This window comes from Saccopteryx bilineata, chromosome X (assembly GCF_036850765.1).
Source record: "Saccopteryx bilineata isolate mSacBil1 chromosome X, mSacBil1_pri_phased_curated, whole genome shotgun sequence".
In the NCBI taxonomy this organism is placed as follows: Eukaryota; Metazoa; Chordata; class Mammalia; order Chiroptera; family Emballonuridae; genus Saccopteryx; species Saccopteryx bilineata.
This window is the reverse complement of record NC_089502.1, coordinates 115,209,710-115,234,324: the sequence shown is the minus strand read 5'-3', so window position 1 is coordinate 115,234,324 and position 24,615 is coordinate 115,209,710. Positions and strand designations below refer to the sequence as shown.

Sequence of the window (24,615 nt, the reverse complement as noted above, 5' to 3'; positions counted from 1 at the left end):
GTCATGAGATGAAATACAAGATATTAGCCAACATAGGTCAGAATGACGATCAGTAAATGCCTTGGAACTTGTAGAGTACCTTCCAGGGCCGAGTGTATAGCTAATGGGGCAGGACAAGAGAAACCAGCACAGAAGAAAGGAATTTAAACAGGAAAGTAGTTACATCATCATATAATTTGACTTCTTAGTACAGCGTGTCCTTACTTTTTTTTTTTTTTTGTGGGAGAGACAGAGAGTCAGAGAGAGGGACAGATAGGGACAGACAGACAGGAAGGGAGAGAGATAAAAAACATCAGTTCTTCGTTGCAGTTCCTTAGTTGTTCATTGATTGATTTCTCATATGTGCCTTGACTGGGGGGCTACAGCAGATGGAGTAACCCCTTGCTCGAGCCAGCGACCTTGTTTGTGCTCAAGCTGGTGAGCCTTCCTCAAACCAGATGAGCCCGCGCTCAAGCTGGCGACCTCAGGGTCTCGAATCTGGGTCCTCCGCATTCCAGTCCAATGCTCTATCCACTGTGCCACCGCCTGGTCAGGCGACTTCTTGATGCTAATGTAGAGAGGTCCTTAAAGTATATCCTCTAGATTGGCAGCAGCAGCCACAATGTTTTAGAAATGTTTTCAGGCTCCATCTAAGATCTACTGAATCAGTTTTTGGAGTAGGGGCCAGTAATGTATGCTTTAGCAACCTTTGCAGGTGATTCTTTTCTGTGCTGAAGCATGAGTACAGCAGCGAGAAGAATTTGACAAGTGGACCTCATATTAATAATGGTACTGACAAAAGATTTATTTCAAATGTTATTTTACAGTGCTCTTAGCATTTAGCTAGACAGATTTTTTGGAGTACTTGTTTTTGAAAAAAAATAATGTTATTTACCAAAACTAATCAAGGGGGAAAAACGATATAAAGTGAGATGCATTTATTCGTGGACCAAGGAGAAAAATAAAAGAAATGGCTTTATATTGTATCCAATTTTTCTTTGCATTTGTTTCCATAGAAAAATGACACTATGCTAATACTAGCAACTGATTATATTTGTTCTGTAATTCTAGGAGGGCATTTGTTTTGATATCCCACTACGTAATGCACAAGAACACATGATTAACATGGATGTTATAATATCAAATCCTGCTTTTTTGGCACCCCGGGAGTTTACATTGGCTCCACAACAGTGTATGGACTATCATGTGAGGTATACTCCAGCAGCTACAGGCTGTAGAAAGGAAAGGTATGGTTTCAATATGGTGTTATATTTTCTTGTTGATTTTTTGAAATCAAGCTTTTAAAATGATTATTTGCATTTTGTAATCATTTAGATTACACTTGCTCATAGTTTTAGCTTTATTTAATACCAATCATTTATAAAATGTACTAATTTAGAGTTCGCATTGCTTTCTTCAATGTTTATTGGAGCAACAAGTTAAATGGTTCTTGCATTGTTCTTTATATACCCTCTTCAATTCTGCTTTTCACTAACCAAATATTTCTTGGTGCAAAAACTGACTTAAATGAAAGTGATTATATAAGGATATTATGGGTTAAACTTTCAATATTCTTGATGAAATTAATTCATATTTTATATTCTGAACTAAATACAAATCATTCTCTTGGAAGACATAGAGCAGAGGTCAGGAACCTATGGCTCGCGAGCCAGATGTGGCTCTTTTGATGGCTGAATCTGACTCACAGACAAATGTTTAATAAAAAAAATAATAATGTTAAAAATATAAAACATTCTCATGTATTACAATCCATTCATTTCCTACCGCTCATGTTCATGGTTGCGGGTGGCTGGAGCCAATCACAGCTGTCCTCCGGGTGACCCCTGACATAGAGAATATTAAATTGACAGTACTGTACTATACTATGCTAAATATATACACAGAATGTCTTGAAATAAACTCATTGTAAATTGAAAATATCATAAGTCAAAAATGCTTTCAATACACCTAGCCTAGCAAACATCATTGCTTAGTGTAGCCTACCTTAAACATGCCCAGAACACTTTCATTAGCTTACAGTTGGCCAAAATCATCTAACACAATGAATGTACTGTAGTGTATCAATTGTAGCCCAGGAAAAGTTCAAAATAGCTCAGGAAAAGTTCAAAATCCAAAATTTGAATTATGGTTTGTAATGAATACATATTGCTTTTGCACCATTATAAATTTGAAAGATAGTAAGCTGAACAATTTAAGTTGAACAGTTATATATTGAGGACCTTCTGTGTGTATACACACACATGCACATCACAAACACACAACAATAAACAGACGTGTTAGCAGTGCAATGATAAGTGTTTTTATAGCATGATAATTGTGAAAAACAGTACTGTATGCTCATGTACATGCACACAAACACAGAACCTCTATGTTCATGATTAACTCAATTGCATTATAGTAAAATAATCAACTTTATTTGTTTCAAAGTAATATCCCATTTATTTATTATAGTTTCAAAGACTAGACTTCAAAGACATTATAAAATACAGCCATTATTCCATGAAAATGCCCTTTGCTAGTTAATATGCTCTTTTGGGGTTAAAGAAATTTTATTTTAGTGACTAATGGATAAATAAATACATTTTTGAAATTTTAGAGCATAAAAATTTTTGTAATGTGAAGCATGAAAATAAGAACATAACATATTTTTCCCATCTGCCAAATTGATCGGTGTCACCCCATTAAATTTAATTTCTAAATTAAAAAAGAAGATACTATTTTGATAGATTACCATTATGAATGTGGACTAGTCTGCTCTCCCCAGTGTGACTGTAGAGGTTTTGTGAACACAGACTGAATCTTGAAGTTTCTTTATCAGCATACATTGGAAGACGTAATTTGGGGTAATACTTACTGACTACTCTGTTATCATCATTGGGGCATGAGTTTTGCATATATATACACATAAAAATTCTCAAAGTAGTCATGAGAGAGACACAGGAATAATTGCTCCCATTTCATAAATGATTAAATTGAAGCATAAAATGTTAGGTGACTTGTTCAAGGCCATACAAATAAAAGATGACAGAGCTGGAATGCCAGCCCAGTTATACTTGGAGACTGTCATATGCTGTCTCTGTCTCCCCATAGATGAGCACATGTTGATTATGAAGGAGGCTCTCCAGAGCTGCATGTCTCCTGATGGCCTTCACAGGAAAATCTACATGTGTTTAATTCAACAAACTCAATTTGATTCAATCACAGTTTGAAAGCAGGACTTTTCTGGTTATAGCTCCTGGAAGGTGTTTTAATTACTTAGGTTTGGACAATTTTCATTTATTTAACAGGAATTTATTAAACAAGTATTAATAATGGTATGTTTTTCTTGAATAATGAGTTGATTTTTCTCACCAAAAATGAAAAATTTAAAAATTTATCTACCATGAGAGTAGATTGTTACAGAGCCATTGTTTTTTTTTGTATTTGGGATATTTTTTTCTGACAAATTAGTTATTCAGACTAAAACAACTGATAAAATTTTGTATATTCTCTTCACCAGCATAATTTTTCAGCCTGATAATTTTGTAGAATTCTGGTATTTACTGAAATTTATTGTCGACTTACCAACACCGATTGTAATGCCAGAAGTCCAGTGTGACCTTGGAAAGTAAGTTCTATTTAATAGATAAAATTATTTTATGAAAGGAAAATGTTTATCTAAACGAGTAGTGTTATCATGTATTTTTAAATAAGACATGAATATATTTTCAATTCATTTTCTTCTCCAGGGAAGGTTTGATATTTAAACTACCCCATGGAACATGTACATGAAAGAAAAGCAAGTCAGGACATAGTAAGGAGAGGCTTTTACCAGGAATGAGTATTGCTAGGGAGAGAAAGGGACTAGAGAAATAGCTAAGGGGACTAATGCGTAGGGAGAATGCTCTGAGCTCAGGAATATGCAAGGGCCTCAAAATCAAATAGAAAAGGATTTTTACTCTACAGGGTAAAGAAATGGCAAGCAGAGAGAGCTAAGCAGAATCTTTGGAAGGCAAGCTAGATAAGGAAGGGAAAATGATCAGTGAAAACTGATAGGAAAAGCATCTCACTAGGATAAACTGATTTCCTGGAAAAGCTGAGAAGGGAGGCACATTCTACTTTTTGTGTGTGTGTGCCTTCTCAGGCTTGGATTCCAGCAGAGTTCTGGGAGCTGTAGGACAGAGAGAAGGCTGGCTAAAGCTTGGTCAGGGCAAAGCAGACAGTAAGCAATAGGCAGCTGAGAATACTTGGTTACATGGTTAATACCATATTCCCTTGAGATATGACCATTTATATTTGGATGGTTGAGTTATTACATGCCTGGCACCAAGTTTGGTGTTAGTACATAGGGATAACCATGTCACAATTTCTGCTAGTGGGCACATCTGTGCTTTTTCATTAATTTCTCTTCCTTAGCACACCAAAAGAGTGTTGAATTCTCCTAACACCAGATCTTGAGCCAAAACAACACCGCAGGTGATTTATTAAGGAAGTGATTCCAGTTAGAGAAGTCAATAACAGAATAGCGAAAGCAGGATAAGGAAAGAGAAGAAGGGGATCATTTCAGGGATAGTACCGCAAAAAGCTCTGCAGCAGAAATGACATCTTAGAGTTGGTCTTGTCTTGATGCCAAGATGCTGGGCTTTTGAACTCCCATACTAGTCACTATAAGCTTCCTTGGGATGAGCCATAAACTTCCAACACTTGTGCAGTAACACTGAGGAGGCTCCAGGACCCATGGGCAATTCTCTGAAAGTCTCAGGTGGAAGATACACAGCAAACATGTGGAAGTTGGTGGTGGGGGAAGTTCAGAGAGCTGCTTCAAATCTTCTAGGGAAACCAGTGCAGCACCAGCAGTATCCTACAACTTGTTTACAAACAACTACTTTTTCTTGTTTTAAAAATATATTAATATATGAAAACTATATGTATAAATTATTAATAAATGTAAGACAATTTTGTAAAAATATTTCTGTTTTACAATCATGATTTCTTTCATGCCCTTAAAAAGCATCAGCCTTTTTTTTAAGTTTTTGTTATTTTTCAACATGTTTTCTTTAAAATTTATTTTCATCTAAGTCATGCTGTGTATAATTAAAAGATATACTATTTAAAGATGTTTGGTGGTGACTATATTTTTAACAACCTTGCCTTGGATCCTTACCTTCTTCAGTGTTTGCACGGTTTTTCATTGTACCCAATGTCCTTAAAATTGTTAATATGTTCGTATGGCTCTATTTTCATACATTTCTTCCAGGTAAGTGTGGTCTCTTTCAATATGGAAGCAAATGGCCTTCAGTTCATGGAAACCACAAATTATGTCATCTCTCCATTTTCTCTTTTCTCTCTTCCTACAATATCTATGTTTCAGATTTAGAACTTGGAGGGGGACTATTTTAATAATGTTCTTACTTTTATTGCCTCCCTCCCCAACGTTTGTATTTTTGCATTTAGGCAGATGTACTCAGTTTTAGATTACAATTTTTTTGTTGAATTTTTTATGTCTGCTGTCAACATCCAAGACCATTTTTTTAATGTTTTAATTTGGATGTTTCTAAAATTTTTCATGTTTTTAATATTTTCTCTCCTATCCTTTAAGATTTGAATGGTCATTTTAAGAAGTCATGGTCTTTGTCTTAATGGTTTTGCTCTTTCCTATTAGAAACTTTCTCTGATGCTTTTTTTGCTCATATGTACATGTGAGGCTTCAAAATAGTGGGGCCTTATTGGGCCATTCATGTTGTTCTTAGAGCTATTCTTCATTTGTTTTCTTCACTGCCACAAAGTACAGCGTTTTGTTGTTGATTAATCTTTTTTCCAGGCATTGTATATTATGAAAAATATTGTTTATAACATTGTATATGCTTCTGTTGCACATTTGTGTTCATTTCTATTGTGATAACATGCGAAGATAGTATCATTTAAATTTAGTGGAGAATGACAAAGAGTTCGACATTGGCTGTACCTTTTTATACTCCTACCAGAATATATGAATTATATTTGCTTCACATCCTAAAAATCATAGATGTTGGAAGACTAATTTTAACCATCCTGGTATGTGTGAAGTGGTACCTCAATGTGCTTTTAATTTACATGTCTCTTACGACTAATGAGGTTGACTCTCTTGTTATATGTTTCTAGACCATTTTGATAGTCTTTTCTTTACATTGCAGTTTATATTGTTATTTTGTATTTGATACAAGTGTACAGCACAGTGGCTAGACAGTATTGGTTTTATATTTTATATTGTCTGTACCAACTTGCATTGCTATCAACAGTGTACCACTGTTTCCTTTTCTCTACATTCTCACCAATACATATCTTACTTGACAAAAACAGTCAAACTAACAGATGTGAGGTGACATCTCAGTGTGGTTTTTATTTGTCTTACAAGATTCCAATTTTGATATCGTAAATCAAAAGGCATTAGAAATGATGGTGGATTGAAAATTATGAACTGTCTTGATTATTCTTTGCTTTGACCATAAATGCTAGCCACAGTTTGGGGGGTTGTTATTTCCTTATCATCACTTTGTACCTTCTTGATGAAATGGACAGGACATTGTTAATTTATTACTCTTTGTTATTATTTCTAGACTGCATTAATTTTTTTCTGGATTTATCAGTTATAAAATAATTGGTAAACATTGCTCCTAAAATTGCAGTATGTTCCAGTACCCAATGTATAATGCTATTGGTGTCAAAAATAGAGAATCAGGGATTATATAATTTAGCAAAATGTCATTAGTTCATGTGATTCTTATTTTGAAACTCATACAAGTGATTGTATTAGTTTCATAGGCCCGCCATAGCAAATACCATAAACTGAATACCTTAAGAAAATGTAAGCTGATTGTATCACAGTTCTTGAAGGTAGACGATTGAAATCAAAGTCTCAGAAAGACCATTCTTCTTCTGAAACCAGTAAGGGAGAATCGTTCTTTGTCTCTTCTGGCGTCTGGTGTTTGCTTGCGGTCCTTGGTGTTCCTTGCTTTATGGATTCATCACTCTAATCTCATCTCCGCTATCATATGACCATCTTCTCATGTGTCATTTCATCTTCATATAAAGTGTGTTAGATTAAGGGCCACACTACTCCAGCTTATTTTAACTGAGAATGTCTGCAACAACCCTATTTGCAAATAAGGTGACACTCTGAAGTATTGGGATTTAGGATTTCAAATTACCTTTTTGTGGGATACATGTCATCCCATAATAGTCATCAAATTAAAAAAATTAACAATGTACAGCTTTGTGAACAAGTTTACTAGCTTTGTTTTTCCTTCTAGGTTTGTCGCTCAAACCATTTATTTACGTAACCCTACATGTGAAACCTTAGAGTTACAAATAAAAAACAGCAATCCTGATAATTTTGAAGTGAAAATTCAAACATCACCAGTAAGTAAATTCAGAAAGCCAATTATCCTATCACTACCAGAACATTTTCCAATTCTGATATTGGGAAACCGTAGAATATTAGCATTTCAATTAATAAGGTTTTAAATGTCTAAAATTTAAAAATGGATTTTATGTAAATGTATATAATATATATCCCCAATTTTCATTTATCAAAAAACCAATATAATATTCATATATATTTTTGAAAATATATATGCTAGACTAGAGTCATGTTCATTATCACTGAATTCTAAATAAACTATGCTTTTAATCAATTTTTGCAGTAGGTTTCCAGTAGTATGGTTTTGGCTCAACAGTCATGCTGTGTTTCCAGGGTCCCAAGAGGCCAATTCTTTTCCAGTCCTTCAAGAGCTCCTACCCACCACCCCTCCCCAACTTCCAGACAGTGATGACAACTCTGCCTCTCTTTCCTCCTTTCTCTGCCCTATTTGCTCATTACTTGGCCCCTAGCACATATCAGAGCCTCTCAGTGGGCCTCAATCACTTTTCCCCTCCCCCACTAACAAAATAAGATCTGAAGGTTCAGCATCAGTATCTATGTTTCCAAAGCATATATCAACAATGGCAGTGAATGTCAAAACCATGCTTTCAGGTAAATTTCAAAATAATAGACTTTTAACAACTATTCAAAAATCTACAATGTGATTCCTTCATTTATATTTTAATACCTATCTCTTATGAATCACTGGTTGCCAATCAACAATAGCATGATATAAAATTAGTAATTAACTAACATAATGTGTAAAATTAGATATCACTATCAATGCTAAAATTAGTAAATATATTGTGTAATCTTTAAAAACTTATTTTAAAATATGCGTATGCTTATATCAATACTGTATTTTCCATATATAAAAATTTAATATAATATTCAGGATATAGTTTACAAATAAATTTCTCATTAGAAAGTGGTCTCATATTCTTTATATCACAACTTTTACAGAGGAATATAAATTGTGTTCCAAGGGAAAACAAATACAATGTATTGCAGATGCCAACTTATATAAATAAAGAATATGGGCTCTGCTTTAATATTTTCAATTATGTCTTCCTAGTCCATTTATTCTTTTATATATATATTTGTCAGATATTAAGTATGAAATAAGCAATTAATATCAGTATTATGAAATGACAAAATAAATTTATAGATTACTGAAGCTAGTATTGTATATTGTAGGACAAATTAGGAGAACACATTAATGTGAATGAATGTATTTTTTCATTTATGTATACATATGTGTGTGTGTAATATATATATAACTTATAGTTTTATTTACACAGGAAAGGATTTTAAAATATTGATTATTATTCATAAATAATTCAATAAATAAGCATAGATTGGCCTGACCAGGCAGTGGCAAAGTGAATAGAGCACCAGACTGGGACACAGAGGACCCAGGTTCAAAACCCTGAGGTTGCTGGCTTGAGTAGGGGTTCATCTGGTTTGAGAAAGGCTCACCAGCTTGAGCCCAAGGTCTCTGGCTTGAGCAAGGGGTCACTCGCTTTGCTATAGCCCCCTGGTCAAGGCACATATGAGAAAGCAGTCAATGAACAGCTAAGGTGCCACAACAAAGAATTGATGCTTCTCATCTCTCTTTCTTCCTGTCTATCCCTATCTATCCCTCTCTCTCCCTGTCACACACCACAGAAACATACACAAAAAACTCATAGATTGATTACCAAAGAAAATAAGGATGTAAAAATCTTGCATTCCTTTAATGATATATTGTGAAAAATTTCAAAAATATACAGAAATTGAACCTGACCAGGTGGTGATGCAGTCAATAAAGCATCAGCCTGGGACACTGAGGACCAGGGTTCAAAACCCTCAGGTCACCAGCTTGAATATAGGCTCATTGGCTTGAGCAAAGGGTTGCTGGCTTGAACATTGCTGCTTTGAGCCCTAAGGTCACTGGATTGAGCAAAGGGTCACTGGTTCAGCTGGAGACCCCTGGTTGAAGCACAAAATGAGAAATCAATCAATGAGTAACTAAGGTGTCACAACTATGAATTGATGTTCTCCCTCTCTGTTGCTCTCTCTGTCACTCACACACACACACACACACACACATACACACACATATATATAAAGACATATATTCTGAAAGAATAATACACTGCACAAATTTATACCTTCTACTTTGGGTCTTAGCTTAATAGTTTGCCATGTATCTCTCTTCCTTTCTTTTTTTTTTTTTCACTCTCATTCAGGATTTTTTTTAAATTATAGTTTACTTTCAGTGTAATTTTATATTGGTTTCAAGTGTACAGTATAGTGGTTAGATAGTCATCTACTTTACAGAGTGTTATCCATGCTCCACTGGCACCAGACACAGTTATCACAATATTATTTATCATATGCACTATGCTGTACTTTATTTACATCTTTTTTTTTTTGGAACTACCAATCTGTACTTCTTCATCCCTTCACTGTTTAATTTTAAGGTAAATTGTATCATGCTATTTCAACACTAAATACTTCTTCCCTTGAGAACACGAGAAATGTATTTTCTAGTACATTTCAGCTAGAAATAAGAAATTTCATTGAATCACTCCTTGGTTGTATATACTACCTCAATCTTTGCTGCCTGTGACATATATTTACAAAAGAGGAATTTGAAGATAGGAAGGTTAAAATACTTAAGCGACATGATTAGCAAGTGGTAATGTTAGAATTAAAATCAAATTTGATGAAGTAGTTTATGTTTTTTCCAATAAAAAGGATTATTTATTTCATGTATATGTATATCCTTTCTATATGTACAGAGAAACTTTTCTTATTTGCTAAATTTAAAGAATATATGAAATACAACTTTATTTTTTGCTAAAGTTGATGTTGAAATTAATTTATTCTCCTTAAATGTGCATTAACTAATAACTTTGAAATATTCTACGTATTAGACAACCAGTCCAAGATAAAAATACTTGCTGTAGATAAACACACTGATACATAATAAAGACATAACTCTGTTCTAAATATAAAATTAAGTTTGTATTTGTATTTCATTGTCTCAGAGTTTATTGAGAACCAAGTGCTATATTTAACAAGGATTGAATGACACTGCCATATATCAGTTTTACTTTTTCAAGTGTTATCTGGCAAAATAAATTAGTGAAAAAATAACTCATTTATTTTTCAGATATGTACCACTCATTCTATTATTATTTGCGTTGGTAATAAATATTATTCACAGTGTAGCATTTTAATTATGAGATACTCAAGTCCTCAATATATTGGGATAAAGTTCTTGACTTACAAACTCTAAAGAAGTAACAAATTAATACGTTTCAGAATCAAGTTACTTTCTCAGGTCACACTAGTGTGTATGTGATAGGACAAAGTGGAACACTTTACGATACACTAAAGAAGCATGACTTGCATCTATGCTTAGAATCAGCTCATTTCTGTCCACATCACCAAGGCTACAGTTTAGGTTCCCAGTGTGTGCCTTGTTTCCTAGAATGAACAATAAACTATGGATTCTTAAACAAAATGCACATCTCTATTATGGGGTCTCTAACTCAGACTAAAAAATTAATGTTGCTTTTCTTTATATATAAAGAGAGCATGAAGTTCATGTCTGGGTAAGAACATGGCATGAGCACCATTCAACACTTAACCACCAGCTGTTTTACCAATATTCATCAAGCAGGCATACTAAGATTGGATAAAGGGTGCAATGCAACACATTAATCACACAAACAGCAACCCAGCATACACCTAGTACACAAAGATGCTGACCCAAACAAAGGTATTGATTGTTTTGTTTCTCTTTCTCTTCTTTCAAAATTTACACAGCTGATCATACTTCCTCACGGCAAGGAAAAAGTACCTGTTCAGTTTCGGCCTTCTGGCCTTGGAAGAGCTGGTCACCAAGGTTCTATTATCTTTTACTGTGCCCAGGTATGATAGAGTATTCTTAGACCAAGTGTAGTTAATTAAATTTTAAAGTCAAGTAACTAAAACCTGTTCATCCAGTTGACATCTTTTGTATATAGAACAAGTTTATTGTAAACTATTAATTAAATAAACTTTTGGAAATACAGTTTGTGCATGTACAGGCGTCTAAAAAAGACATTTTTGAATCCTTAAATTGCTTGAATGAAGGAGAATAGACACCCAGGTTTTAAACATTTGTAAATGCCAAATTGTTGGCATTTATGTGAATTTTCTGACTTGGGTTTTATGAACTATTCAAATTTTCATAAACTTAAACTGTAGAAAGTTTGATCTTGCAAATATGTTATTTTTTCAATCTGTTTCATCTGCACAGCATTTTTGAATAATATTTGAAAAAGCAACAATGGCTAATCATTTTTTAAGCATCTCTAAGCTTGCCTCATGCCATTCTTCTAATTATCTCAGTTCATTCTCACTGCAGTTCTAAAATGAAAAGATTATCAACCCCTCTTTACAGATCGGGAAACTGAGCTACAGAGATGAAAATCAGGTAGCTAGTAAGAAGTTTAATCCAGACCTGAATCCAAAATGTCTGGCTTCAAACCATCTTCGTGACTATTTTTACAGCTACCTACAGATTGCCAATTTTCTTATAACTCTCTTATTACCCATGAGAAATTTATATAGCTTTTTACATTTATTATTATTTTGTACTTCTTCAAGTGCTGATGGGAATGAAAATAAATGGAGATAGGAACTTTAAATCTCAAGGGACACAAAGGAGACTGCCATCTGAGAGGCAGTGGAATCACATACAATATAAGGGTCCCAATGTTGGTGCAAGACTTGTGGGTGACAGAAGTGTTCTCTTTTCTAAAATACTGTGTAATCTACCTTCAGCAAAAAATTTGAGGCTATTAAATTTCCTACATGATTACTGATCTAATTATGCATGACCCGAAGCAATACTGGGGAAGTATCTGTGCCTCAAAGATATTAAAGCAAATAGTAATCCTTTCTGTACAGAGGGAAAGTACAATAGAGGTTGGATTCTTGTACAAAAATAACTTTAACAAGGCACACTTTTAAATCATTGCTTCATACCAGGGTTAGTCCCTTTATCTTAATTACTGGGGACAGTTTGGTCACTTGCATTTCTGATGTAAATTATATCTAATTAAGGATAACCTGGTACATTAGCAGTTTTCGTCTTAATAGCTTTAGAAAATCCTAGCCTAGACATTGAGCCTGAAATTCTGAAACACAAAGAACTCAAGTAAGTAATCAATTTAAACCTTTTATAAATCATTTTTACATTGGTGCTTGATTTCGGCCACTTGAAACGTCTCCTTCCAAGTTGTAGCAAAGGTTCAAGGATTCATCTGTAGTTAGACTTCAATCAATCATTTGTTCATCTTTTCAGCTCCAGGGCCCAGACCCCTTCAACCTTTTCAACGTATTTCCCTGACCTCTCTGATTATTTGCCTTTCCTTTTTATTTTTTACTTTTTATTTTTTCATCTCAGAGTCATCGGGTCTCCTTTCTTAATTTAACTCATCCAGTCACCATCCTTTTTGAGCAAAACCTGTTCATTTTAATGCATGCAATTATGACATATATGTTATGAATGTTTATCTTTAAACAGTTTGAAGAATGGAAATGCCTCCTTTCTGGAGTTGGACTTTTTCCACAGCCTCTAGAAGTACAAAAAGTAACTACATTTTTGCATAAGCCAATAAGTATTGCTATAGATTTTGAAAATCCCACAAAAGAAAATGTTCTCGTCAATATCCTGTTAACAAGTAAGTTGTTTAAGTTGTTTTTCTTATATTTTACCTATGCTATTTTATAATTATTATTCAAACTTATTTTATCATAGAAACAATGCATTTTAGAGGTAGTGGGTACTTAGAGATCCAGGAGCTCAATACCATCATTTTATAAGAGAGAGAATATGAGATGTGAAAATGAGGTATCTTGGCTGAAATCACAGGATGTAAGTGGTGGAGACAGAATGAAAATTTAGAAATCTAGCCCTGGCCAGATATCGCAGTTGGTCCAAGTGGCATCTTGATATGCAGAGGTTGCCGCTTTGATCCCCAGTCAGAGCACATACAGATACAGATACATGTTTCTGTCTCTTTCCCTCTCTCCTTTACTCTCTCCCTAAAGTCAATAAATAAAAAAATATTTTTAAATGCTCCAAAAAAGTAAGACATCTATGTAACAAGTCATCTTCTAATTTTATCTATAAAGCCAAAACTATAAATTAGTAGACTTGTAAGATTCTGATTATTATTATTCAAATATGCTATAAAAGTTTATAGAAATTCTTAGTGTTCTGATATTGTTTCCTTTCTCTATATTCATTATAAATAGCATCTTTGGGTTAAATTTTGGCTGTAATCAAACTTGTTCTTTTCTTCCTTTCATATTGAAGATACATGGTTTTAAAGATTGGAGTTTTTGTTCACTTTTTATTAAATGTTCAAATAATGTAGGTCTAAATAATAACTCACTATTAAATTTCTCAAACACATTTTAAATGTAATGTTGGACAGTACTAATTTTATCTTCTCAGATATTATTGCTTCTACTAAAATACTACTATAGCAGTGATCCATTTTATATAGTTCAAATGTTGGGCTGAGAGGAATATATATATTAAGGTTTTTCATATAAATAATCAACTATTTCTCCAGAATAGTTATACTACTGCAATTCATACTGCCATCAGGAGTATATTATAGACATTACCTATTTTCTTGAGCCTTTTAACCCTGACTAGTAGCAGTCTCTTTAATTCCATCAATCTGATTGGAGAAAAATGGTGTTTTATCATCATTGCAAATTTATTATTATTTTTTGTTTAATCCTGAAGCTGAATAGTCTTATTTACCTATTGGAGTTTTTATCTTTTCTGATCATCTCTTCATATTCCCGATACGAAATAAGAAAAAATAAGTACGTGATGTCATCTGATGTAAAATTCTCTTATGACTACTTTGGCTGTGGTGAGGAGAGACATGCCAATATTTACTAACAGTTGATTGCTGTCTCAGGAAGTTGGCATTTTAATATTGAAGAGACTTGAGCATGTGTAGCAGCAGAAGGAAGAAGCCAGGAGGAGCAGGAGTGAAAGCTATAAAGGAGGTAGTGTTTAACTGATGGCTGAGGCTCTGGGAGGACTAAGATCAGACTTGAGGTAGAAAGAAAAGTCATGGACAGAAGAGGCAAGATGAAACAAACGTGAATGTAGACAAATTGTTAGGTACTAGAAAGGCTTGCCAATTAAGAGCAGTTTTGTTTAGATTTTCGTCTGCTGAAAAAAAGGAGACTTAGTAAGAGATTTGAAGTGTGGAACAGGGGTTTCCAATAACTACCAGGGGGACAAGAAGATGCAGCTGACAAAATTCAAATATAACTGTGTTGTATTTGGCTGGAATTGCAGGCCACACATTTAGATAGACCCCCAAAAAATGTGTGTTTGTGAAATTTCTACCAGTTTTAGGGCTCAGATTTACTGGTGTGAGGACACACAAAGCTGATAGATGAATTATATCAGGGAATGAAGTTTTCAGGGTGGGTGCAGCCAAATTATAACTATGAGAGTGTTATAGAACATATTTGATTGAGATTTTTAACATTGAACATAAATTGTGAAACAATTTGTGGCTAATTTTCTTTGTAGTACAAACTTTTTTATTTATTAGTGTTTTGCAGTTTAAAACAGTCTTATAACTGAACTCATTCTCTTGGGTAAATACTCAAACTCTCAGGTTCTTCCACTTCTTCCTTCAACCCGACAAGACTAGGGACAAAATAAGACACTGATCTAATCTTTCTCTCTTCCCTTTATGAAAAGATTCATCCTTTCCTTTTTCTTTCGTGGACTCTTTTTCTCTAGCCATCATATACATGTCTTTTTTTTTTTTAAGTGAGAGGAGGAGAGATAGTGAGACAGACTCCTGCATACGCCCTGACAGGGATCCACCTGACAGCCCATGTCTGGGGCCAAAGCTTGAACCAACTGAGCTATCCTCAGTACCTGAGCCTGACACTCAGACCAACTCAAGCCACTGGTTGCGAGAGAGGAAGAGAGAAGAGGGAGAGGGAAGGTCAGAGAAGCAGATGGTCACTTCTCATGTGTGCCCTGACAGGGTTTGAACCTGAGTCATTCGTATGCTTGGCTGACACTCTCTCCACTGAGCCAACTGGCCAAGGCCTATATATCATCTTATATTCCTTGGTGACTGTGCCTCATAATTTAGCCTGAATTGTTGAAGGGCCACAGGGAAACGTGACTGACAAGAAGAATAAAATATTTAACATACATGCCCAATATATACATTAAAAAGGTGCTAAATTGATACCTTCTCATGTAAATATTTGTAAATGTCTTAATCCTTTGAGTAGTAGGAACGTTCACGTACTTTCTCGTGCCTCCTGACCATCCAGAGTACGATCGTACATGTACATCTTTAAAAATGTGTAAGGCAACATTTATAAAAAGCAAATGTATGTTCTTCTTGTTTGTATAAATTGGTTAACAAACAAACATGATTTTAAGTTAATAAAACTGGAACTGGAACTAATTTCATTTTTTGAAAAAAAATTCACTCCTGGGCATCAGCGAGCATGAAAAAAACTCACTACTCAAAGGGTTCAAATTATTTCTTGGCAGGACAATGCAATCCCTTGTTATCTTTCAAAGGAATGTGTAACTGTTCCTGCAGATGCTACAGAATTAATAGAATCCCCTTATGAAAATTGATAGCAAGACATAGGCTAGCACGACGAGGGTGGTTGCTAAGTGTGAGGAATCTCAGGTTTTCGGATCCTGCATTTCTTGCTTCTCTTTGGATGTATGTATGTATGTATGTATGTATGTATGTATGGGTGGATGGACGGATAGATGGACAGATAGATGGATGGATAGATCTTTCAAAATTCACTGTTTTTCCAAGAAGGCAGCATTTTTTAAAGTTGCAAACTTATGATCAAACTTTTATATTGCCCTATTCTCTAGTATCTTTTCTTCTGCTGATATCTTGGCTATTTCCATTTTAATCACTTGCCTCAGAAGTATTGCCCTTTGTTTTTCAAAGAATCTTTTAATTCTATTTAATTCTATATAACTCTTTAATTCTATTGCGTGTTGTCTTAGCATAAAGTTTTTTCAGGTGAATATTACGCAAAGCAAAGTATTAAAAGGTTATATTTCAGGAGCCTATTTATATCTTAACCCATGCCAACTTCCAAAGGTGAATGAGATAGGGTGGCTCGAGAGGAGATGGCCTCAGACCCAGAGACTAATAGAAATGTCCCAAAGCAGATTATTAATGAGTCCCAAGAGGAGCAGATTGCTGCAGAAAAGCTCAAATAGCCTAGGGAACTAGGATTTGTTTTACACGCAGTATACACCACACTTGAGCTTTGTAAACATGACAGTACCCAATCTTTAAAAAAAAAAATCTTGGAGGCTTTCCAGATATGGAACCTGAGGCTTAGAAATTTCCTAAAACCATACATGTAATAAATAAGTGATGGAAGAGGGTCTTGAACTCATCATGTCTAGCTGTCCTCTCCAGGACCGTCTGTCATTCTAAGTTGTCTGTCTGATCTACACATACTTAGATTTCCATCTTGGCCTCCTTTTACAGCCTAGATTGTACCCTTGCTCACTGGCTGGTATCCTTGAACTGTCTCTACAATTCTCATCAGTAATTATGCCCTCTACCCCAGTCCTTAGCTCTGAAGTTTCCACCCTGCTTAGCCAGAAATAAAGCTGGGAATGGGAGAGATAGTCATGAATGGGAAGCAGGGTCTGAGTTTAAACATTAGGAATTAAGACCTGCTGTATGCATTGAGATTGTAAGGCACATTTTCATTACATGTATGTGTGTGTGTGCTTTTGCTCATTTAACCATATTCCAAACCAGCTAATTTGTGTGTTTGCCTATGGCAGGGGTTGAATTAACTCATAACTTTATTCCTACATAAATGACTATTTAAATTTCTTCCTTCCTCCCTCCCTCCTTCCCTCCCTCCCTCCCTCCCTCCCTCCCTCCCTCCCTCCCTCCCTTCTTGTATTTTTCTGAAGTGAGAAGTAGGGGAAGACAGACAGACAGACTCTTGCATGTGCCCTACCGGGATCCACTTGGCATGCCCACCAGGGGGCAATACTCTGCCCCTCTGGGGAGTTGCTCTGCTGCAACTGGAGCCATTCTAGTGCCTGAGGCAGAGACCATGGAGCCATCTTCAGTGCCAGGCAAACTGCTCCAATGGAGCCTTGGCTGTAGGAAGGGAAGAGGGAGACAGAGAGGAAGGAGAGGGGGAGGGGTAGAGAAGCAGATGGGTGCTTCTCCTGTGTGCCTTGGCTGGGAATCAAACCTTGGACTTCCACACGCCAGGCCGACACTCTACCGCTGAGCCAACTGGCCAGGGCCTACCTAAATGACTATTTTAGTGTTGGTATTTATATTGATAAAGTAGGAGGTGATCATTTAGTCAGTACTTAATGAGCATCTATTTTATGCTGAAAACTGTCATATGCACATTTCAAAAATAATTATAAATGTAACATACATATGTTAACAATGTATTTTGATTTTTGTGTGGTATTCTTTTTTTTAGCTAGACAGAAAGAGAGAGGGACAGTTAAAGACAGACAGGAAGGGAGAGAGATGAGAAGCATCAACTCATAGTTGTGGCACCTTAGTTCATTAATTGCTTTCTCTGATTTTTGAGTGGTATCCTACATGTGAAATATCACTATGGATTATATAAATTGCATAAATGAGTGAAGTAGTAACTGATGCATGTAAAGTAGCTGTTTTGATTACTAGTCTACTAAAGTACCAGCAATCTTGAGATTATTTAATTTTTTTACTTAATCCAAATTTAAATATGAAATTAGTAATTTGATTCAAATGTTTAAATATAACTGTTCTTTCCAGGTATCAGTAGTTTTATTAATTAATTTTATTTTGATGACATTGGTTAATAAGATTATATAGGTTTCAAGTCTACTATTCTATTGTGTGTATTATGTTGTGCAGTTTTTAAAAATAATTTTATTTAAAATATTACATTTAATAGAGTGACATGATCAATAAGAGTACATAGGTTTCAGGTAAATAGTTCTATAGCACAAGTATAGATTATGTTGTATACCCACCACTCAAAGTCAAATCATTTTCTGTCACCACATATTTGTCCCTCTTTACTCCTGTCCCCCTGGTAACCACTTCACTTTATATATGTCTATGGGTCTCATTTTTATATCTCACCTATGTGTGAAATCTTATAGTTCTTAGCTTTTTCTGATTTACTTATTTCACTCAGTATAATGTCCTCAAGGTCCATCCATGCTGTTGTAAATGGCAACATGTCATCATTTCTTATGGCTGAGTAGTATTCCATTGTATATGTGTACCACATCTTCTTTATCCAGTCTTCTGTCAAGGCACACTTTGGTTATTTCCATGTCTTGGTCACTGTGAATAATGTTGTGAGGAACATGGGGGTGGGGTGCATATGTCTTTGCATACCAATGTTTTTAAGTTTTTTGGGTATATCCCCAGTAGAGGGATTGCTGGATCATATGGTAGTTCTAGTCTTAATTTTTTGAGGAACCACCATACTTTCTTCAATAATGGTTGTAATAGTTTACATTCCCACCAGCAGTGAATGAGGGTTCCTTTTTCTCCACAGCCTCTCCAACACTTGTCATTCCTGTCTTGTTGGTAACAGCCAATCAAACAGGCATGAGATGGTATCTCATTGTAGTCTTGATTTGCATTTCTCTAATAGCTAGTGCAGATAAGCATCTTTTCATATATCTGTTGGTCATTTGTATGCCTTCTTGGGAGAAGTGCCTGTTCAGATCTTCTCCCCACTTTTAGAGAGAGGAGAGAAGATGGAGGAGAAGTTGGAAGCACTAACTCATAGTAATTGTGCCTGACCAGGCAGTGACGCAGTGGATAGAGCATCGGACTACGATGCAGAGGACCCAGGTTCGAAACCCCAAGGTTGCCGGTTTGAGTGTGGGCTCATCTGGTTTGAGCAAAGCTCACCAGCTTGAACCAAAGGTCACTGGCTTGAGCAAGGGGTTACTCAGTCTGCTGTAGCCCTTGGTCAAGGCACATATGAGAAAGCAATCAAAGAACAACTAAGATGCTGCAATAAAGAATTGATGTTTCTCATCTCTCTCTGTTCCTGCCTGTCCCTATCTGTCCCTTTCTCTGTCTCTCTCTTTGTCTCTATCACAAAAACAACAACAACAAAAAAAATTCATAGTAGTTGCTTTCTGTATGTGCCTTGGCCAGGCAAGCACAGGGTTTTGAACTGGTGACCTCAGCATTTCAGATTGACTCTTTATCCACTGTGCCACCACAGGTCTGGCTTTCCCCATTTTTTAATTAGATTGTTTGTTTGTTCCTGAGCTTTGTGAAGTATTTATATATTTTGGATATTCACCCCTTATCAGAGCTGCTTTTTGTAAATATCTTTTCCCATTTTGTAGGCTGCCTTTTTGTTTTGTCGGTTTCTTTTGCTGTGCAGAAGCTTTTTAGTTTGATATAGTCTCATTCCTTTATTTTGCCTTTATTTCCCTTGCCTTTAGGATTAAATTCATAAAATATGTCATAGTTTTATTGAAGAAAAAAGTAACAGTAAGGGTAAAATGTTCATACCAATCAACACAATATATTATTTTACCAATATAACTTTCATATTGTGGGTTGGTAAATGTACACAAAGTACTGTATTGAGTTGTTGTTTACTCACTTAGTTATGACCGTGGTGTTCACAGCAATAACATAATAAAGCACACGATATAGCGTAGTTAAAAGTTAGACATACCTATAGGACATGGAGAGGCACTACTTAGTGCATTCGAGTTTTACATGTTAGAATTAGCTTATGAAAATCTTGTACCTGGAAACCGTCTGAATCTTAACTAAAGTAACTTCAGAGTTGAATAAATACTGATTTTTAATGTGTAGTGATCATTGTAAATTGGCAGAGTGTGCATAAGTTTATAAATAAAAAGATAAATCTCCCAAATTCAATCCATCAGCTATGTCAGTATTTGAATTAACAGCTAAACAGTATTGGTAGATTTGAGGTTAGTAGGTAGGAAAGTTATATATCAACTATATAAGTCTCTTTATACCTTAGTTTCTTTTTTCTTCAAACTAGGATCCCATCATGAACTATGCACTGCATTTGGTTGTCAGATATCTTAAGTCTCATTTAATCTACCTTTTTCTGTGTTTTATGCTATTGGCAGTTTAGAGTCCAGACCAGCTGTCTTATAAAAGAGTTCACATGGTAGATTTCCTTGATTATGTCTTCATAATTAAAATCAAACTATATATTTTAGTAACAATATATATCTATATATATCTAAATATCTATAATAAATATATATGTATGCATATTTATGTGTGTGTGTTTAAAGAGAGAGACCTTTTACCCCCCTTCCCCAACTCTTCAGAAAAAAAAAATTTAAGAGAGACAGAGAAAGGGATAGTTAGGGACTAACAGACAGAAAGGGAAAGAGATGAGAAGGATCAATTCTTCATTGCAGCACCTTAGTTCATTGATTGCTTTCTCATATATGCCTTGACAGGGGTCGGGGAGGAGACTACAGCAGAGCGAGTGACCCCTTGCTCAAGCCAGCGACCTTGGGCTTCAAGCCAGAGACCTTAGGGTTATGTCTATAATATCATGCTCAAGGCAGCAACCCCGCACTCAAGCTGGTGAGCCTGTACTCAAGCTAGCAAACTCAGGGGTCCAGCCTGGGTCCTCTGCATCCCAGGCTGACAGGCTATCCAGTGCACCACCGCCTGGTCAGGCTAGAAAATTTTTGAGTATGAGTATAGAATCAGATTTTTTTTTCTTACCTTTTACACCACAAATTTTCTTGTTTTCACATACCCATTACACCAGGGGTCAGGAACCTTTTTGTCTGAGAGAGCCATGAATGCCACATATTTTAAAATGTAATTCTGTGAGCCATACAGTGATCCATGTGTATTATGTATTATCCAGTAAAAATTGAGTGTTGTCCAGAGGACAGCTGTGATTGGCTCCAGCCACCCACAACCATGAACATGAGCGGTAGGAAATGAATGGATTGTAATACATGAGAATGTTTTATATTTTAACGTTATTGCTTTTTTTTTTCCTGTATTTTTCTGAAGCCGGAAACGGGGAGAGACAGTCAGACAGACTCCCGCATGCGCCCGACCGGGATCCACCCGGCACGCCCACCAGGGGGCGACACTCTGCCCACCAGGGGGTGATGCTCTGCCCCTCCGGGGCATTGCTCTGTTGTGACCAGAGCCACTCTAGCGCCTGGGGCAGAGGCCAAGGAGCCATCCCTAATGCCCGGGCCATATTTGCTCCAATGGAGCCTTGGCTGCAGGAGGGGAAGAGAGAGACAGAGAGGAAGGAGAGGGGGAGGGGTGGAGAAACAGATGGGCGCTTCTCCTGTGTGCCCTGGCCGGGAATCGAACCCGGGACTTCTGCACGCCAGGCCGACGCTCTACCACTGAGCCAACTGGCCAGGGCACGTTATTACTTTTTAATTGAAGATTTGTCTGCAAGCCAGGTTCAGCCATCAAAAGAGCCACATCTGGCTCATGAGCCACAGGTTCCCGACCCCTGCATTACACTATCACATTTGACTATAGAGCATTCAATTTATAAAATGTAGGGGGGTCTAAATTCAGAAGACACGCTTTGTGATCTTGGGCAAGGAACTTCTGGCTTTTGGGATTCTATATCTCCTAACACACTGGGGGATATACCAGGGCATCTCTAAAGTTGCTGCTAGCTAGTGATTCTAGAATTCTTTGATCACTGAACAATATTATCTGATGGCCCACTTATTATTCAGAGAATGCTACTTAATCCCTTTGTGTAAAAAATGTCAGTATCACTATATTTCTGGATAATGTTCCTGAGTTTAGGACAACAGAAACAAAAACAAAACGTTAACAGAAATGTCTTTGACACACATCGCTTCTGTCTGTGTATTTCTCTGTCTCCAGATCGAGTAGGACCTTATGGCTTTTATGACCAATTTAAAAGAATTAGAGCTAATATTTGTACAAATCCAGGGCTCTTACATTGAGAGAAAAAAATATCAAACCTTTTTTCCTTTTTCCTCTTGTATTGAGGATAACTGATTTGGAGGCTTCTGTAGTGCCTTGTCCAGTATATATGAGAGGCAATATGGAAACCAGGGAACTTACCCCATGTCATTCCTCACGTTCCAAGGTCTCCAGGCAGGCTGCTTCTTCCTTCACAATTCAGGAGTTTCCCCGTGCTTGTCTGCTGTGCTGTCTGGCAATTTTTAGTTAATAAGGACGGCCTAGAAGAAATAGGGCTACTTCATTTTCTTAAGTTTTTTAAAAATTTATCATTTTGAATACTCTTAAATTTGACCAGTGGTATCTCTTACAAGTCAATCCTCAAGACCTTTGGATTGTCTCCTTTAGTTTTTGAACATTTTGTTACTTTGTAGCACAAGATAGTCCAGTTAACTTGCCCTTAATTTGCTGTAAAGCTCAAATTAAGTGTTTTTCCAAGACTCATTTTATAGAGAGAGGGTATTTAGTATCCACGATATGGACGTTAGATGTGCTCATGGCTGCTGGGCTGTCCCTTGAGGTGGACAAAGAAATATTATTAAAAATTATTATTTTATACTGATGCTTCCCATTTACATCCTGTACTACAGGGAATCTGCCTCACTATCTCACCTCCTCTCACCCGAATGAATAAATAAACAAACAAATTTAGATTGTTGACTCAAATACAGTCTCAGTAATATCTGTTATTAGACTGGTTTAAATTAAAATTCCAAGGATGTATGAGTTGATTTTATAATGTTTCTTAAATATTATAGAGAAAATTACATGTAATGTTAAATAAGTTCTTCAAAAGTATAATTTAAATTTCATCTTAAAATGTATTTTCAAAAGTAATCATCTGAGAAATGTCCCATTAGAGAAGAGTTTTAATTCTATTATAATCTTCACTAATGTTTTTTTCTCTTAAATGTGATATTAAAGTGTAATATCTCTTTATATTTTTACTAGATCAGCAAGTGCCCAAGAAGATCTTTCTTGGAATTCAGTGCAGTAGTTTCTTTGCTGAGACTTCTGCTTTCAGGCTTGCTATGACTGCCTCAAAAGGTACAGGATTTCTACCTTATATTCTGTCGTTCTGTATGCCATTATATTTTAGAGAAAATGAAATATGTCGGTTGTCTTACTAAATGCTTGATAGTAATTAATTATACAAATTATCATTCTTGACACAAATTTTAGTAAGTTCATAGAAAAACATGAATAGTATAACCTTTATCTATACTACTCACAAAAATTAGGGGATATTTTAAAATGAATATGAAACGATAAAAAAAATTTGAGTTTTTTTTATTAAACAAGAACATAAAAGCAAATAACAAGTCAAAGAAAGTTGTTTGATTATGCAAATGAGATGCAAAACTATCTTTTATTTCATTAGTGAAAATGCACTATACAAAAGCTTGAAAATACTGAATTATCTGCACATTCCCTGATCCTATAATTTTAAGATTTACTTAAATCTTAAAAGGGTTCAAATAATAATATATATAAACCTCCAACAAGCCAGTGACCCCTTGCTCAAGCCAGCAACCTTGGGCTCAAGCCAGCGACCATGAGGTCATGTCTGTGGTCCTTCACTCAAGCCGGCAACCTTGCCCTCAAGTTGGTGAGCCTGCACTCAAGCTAGATGAGCCCGCACTCAAGCCAAGGACCTTGAACCTAGGTCCTTAGTGTCCCAGGTTGATTCTCTATCCAGTGTGCCACCGCCTGGTCAGGCAACTTGAGCTATTTTTTCTGTACCCTCTAGACCCCATTTTGGACATTATAAAGAATGAAAATCAATTTTTACCTAATAGTGTATTTTTTGAAAAACAAATGTAATTATGTATATGAATAAATTTCTCAACTCACTCTAATACCATTTACAAGTATGGGTTATTAGTATTATTTATATAGATGAAAATAGCTAAACCCAAAAACAGTTTCCTGTTTTATGTTTTATTAAAAACAAGACCTAGCATGCTGGTAGTACATGCCAGGAAATATATTCTAAAAAAACAAATGAAGAAATAAATAACAGTTATTTTGCTTCTGAAATCCATTTGTTGTCTAAGTGAAACAATTACTGGACAAATGATTTTAATTTTCATCAATTACTTATTCATTAAATAGTCTTGTTATCTTAGTGAATCCAGTTTTCTTGAAATG

At 35.6% G+C, this 24,615-nt stretch overlaps 1 protein-coding gene across 1 annotated transcript in view; it reads left to right on the top strand.

Moving 5' to 3' along the window:
* CFAP47 (cilia and flagella associated protein 47) overlaps positions 1-24,615 on the top strand; it is a 374,219-nt gene that overhangs the window by 294,274 nt on the left and 55,330 nt on the right. Inside the window, exons 53-58 of the mRNA XM_066250539.1 lie at positions 1,051-1,226; positions 3,500-3,607; positions 7,269-7,377; positions 11,198-11,302; positions 12,945-13,101; positions 23,416-23,511. Coding sequence (XP_066106636.1) covers positions 1,051-1,226; positions 3,500-3,607; positions 7,269-7,377; positions 11,198-11,302; positions 12,945-13,101; positions 23,416-23,511 — 751 coding nt within the window. The remainder of the gene's footprint in view (positions 1-1,050; positions 1,227-3,499; positions 3,608-7,268; positions 7,378-11,197; positions 11,303-12,944; positions 13,102-23,415; positions 23,512-24,615) is intronic.